This window comes from Dipodomys ordii, unplaced genomic scaffold (assembly GCF_000151885.1).
Source record: "Dipodomys ordii isolate 6190 unplaced genomic scaffold, Dord_2.0 Scaffold8, whole genome shotgun sequence".
NCBI classification, from domain to species: domain Eukaryota; kingdom Metazoa; phylum Chordata; class Mammalia; order Rodentia; family Heteromyidae; genus Dipodomys; species Dipodomys ordii.
Window position 1 is genome coordinate 18,661,456 of NW_012267224.1, and position 1,119 is coordinate 18,662,574.

The 1,119-nt window shown below is 45.3% G+C and overlaps 1 protein-coding gene across 1 annotated transcript in view; it reads right to left on the minus strand.

Moving 5' to 3' along the window:
* Ugdh (UDP-glucose 6-dehydrogenase) overlaps positions 1-1,119 on the minus strand; it is a 55,314-nt gene that overhangs the window by 21,011 nt on the left and 33,184 nt on the right. The window contains exon 8 of the mRNA XM_013008906.1: positions 604-734. Within this exon, the coding sequence (XP_012864360.1) occupies positions 604-734 (131 nt within the window). The remainder of the gene's footprint in view (positions 1-603; positions 735-1,119) is intronic.

Sequence of the window (1,119 nt, forward strand, 5' to 3'; positions counted from 1 at the left end):
TCGTGGGGCCTAAACTCTGGGCCTGGGTGCTGTCCCTCAGCTCTTCAGCTCAAGGCTAGCGCTCTACCACTTGAGCCACAGCGCCACTTCCGGCTTTTTCCTTTTTTGCTTATGTGGTGCTGAGGAATCGAACTCAGGCCTCAGCCATGCAAGGCAAGCGCTCTACCACTGAGCCACCTTCCCAGCCCTCTAATTTTTTTTCTTACTATCATTTCTTTTCTTTTTTTGGAGCCTGTCCTGGGACTTAAACTCCAGGCTTGGGCACTGATCCTGAGCTTTTCTGTGCTCAAGGGTAGCACTTGCCCACTTGAACCACAGTTCTACTGTTGACTTCTTTTGGTGGTTAATTGTTAACAGTCTCAAGGACTTTCCCAGCTGGTTTTGAACTGTGATCCTCAGATCTCAGTCCCCTAACATTAGGCTTATAGGCGTGAGCCACTAGTGTTCAGCTCTTACTATCATTTCGATTGCTTTACATTAAACACACCCCACTCAGTGCCAATATGTACAGAAGTCACATGCATTTCTACAGATGCATCCACACCTGGCCAGGATAAGAGATAATGCTCTAACAAGGTTTGAACTGTGTTAAAGAACTGATACCTCGTATCACCAGTGTCCTTTTTGAATGCAAACCCCAAAATAGCTATCTTCTTATCAGTCACTGTATTGAACAAACAGTCTATGATCCGGGAAGCAAACCTCCTCCTCTGGTAATCGTTCATGTCTATGACCTGAAACGAAAGGGACAACTGTGCTTAGACTGCATTTATTATTTGGAGATTTTTATTTACTTAAGCCACTCCTGGGGCTTAATTAAGCTCACAGCTCCAGCACTGTCCTTGAGCTTCTCTGTGCTCAAGGCTCGTGCTCTATGGAGCCACAGCACCACTTCTGGCTTTTTCTGTGTATGTGGTACTGAGGAATCGAACCCAGGGCTTCATGCCTGATAGGCAAGCACTCTACCACTAAGCCCCATTCCCAGCCAAAAGATTTGTTTTGTATTAGCATGCATTAGTTATACATAGGGGAGGGGGTGGTTCAGTGTGACAGTTCCATAGGTCCCAACAATATATCCTATCAACAAGTTTCATTTCAACAAGTTAAGGTTCATTCTTT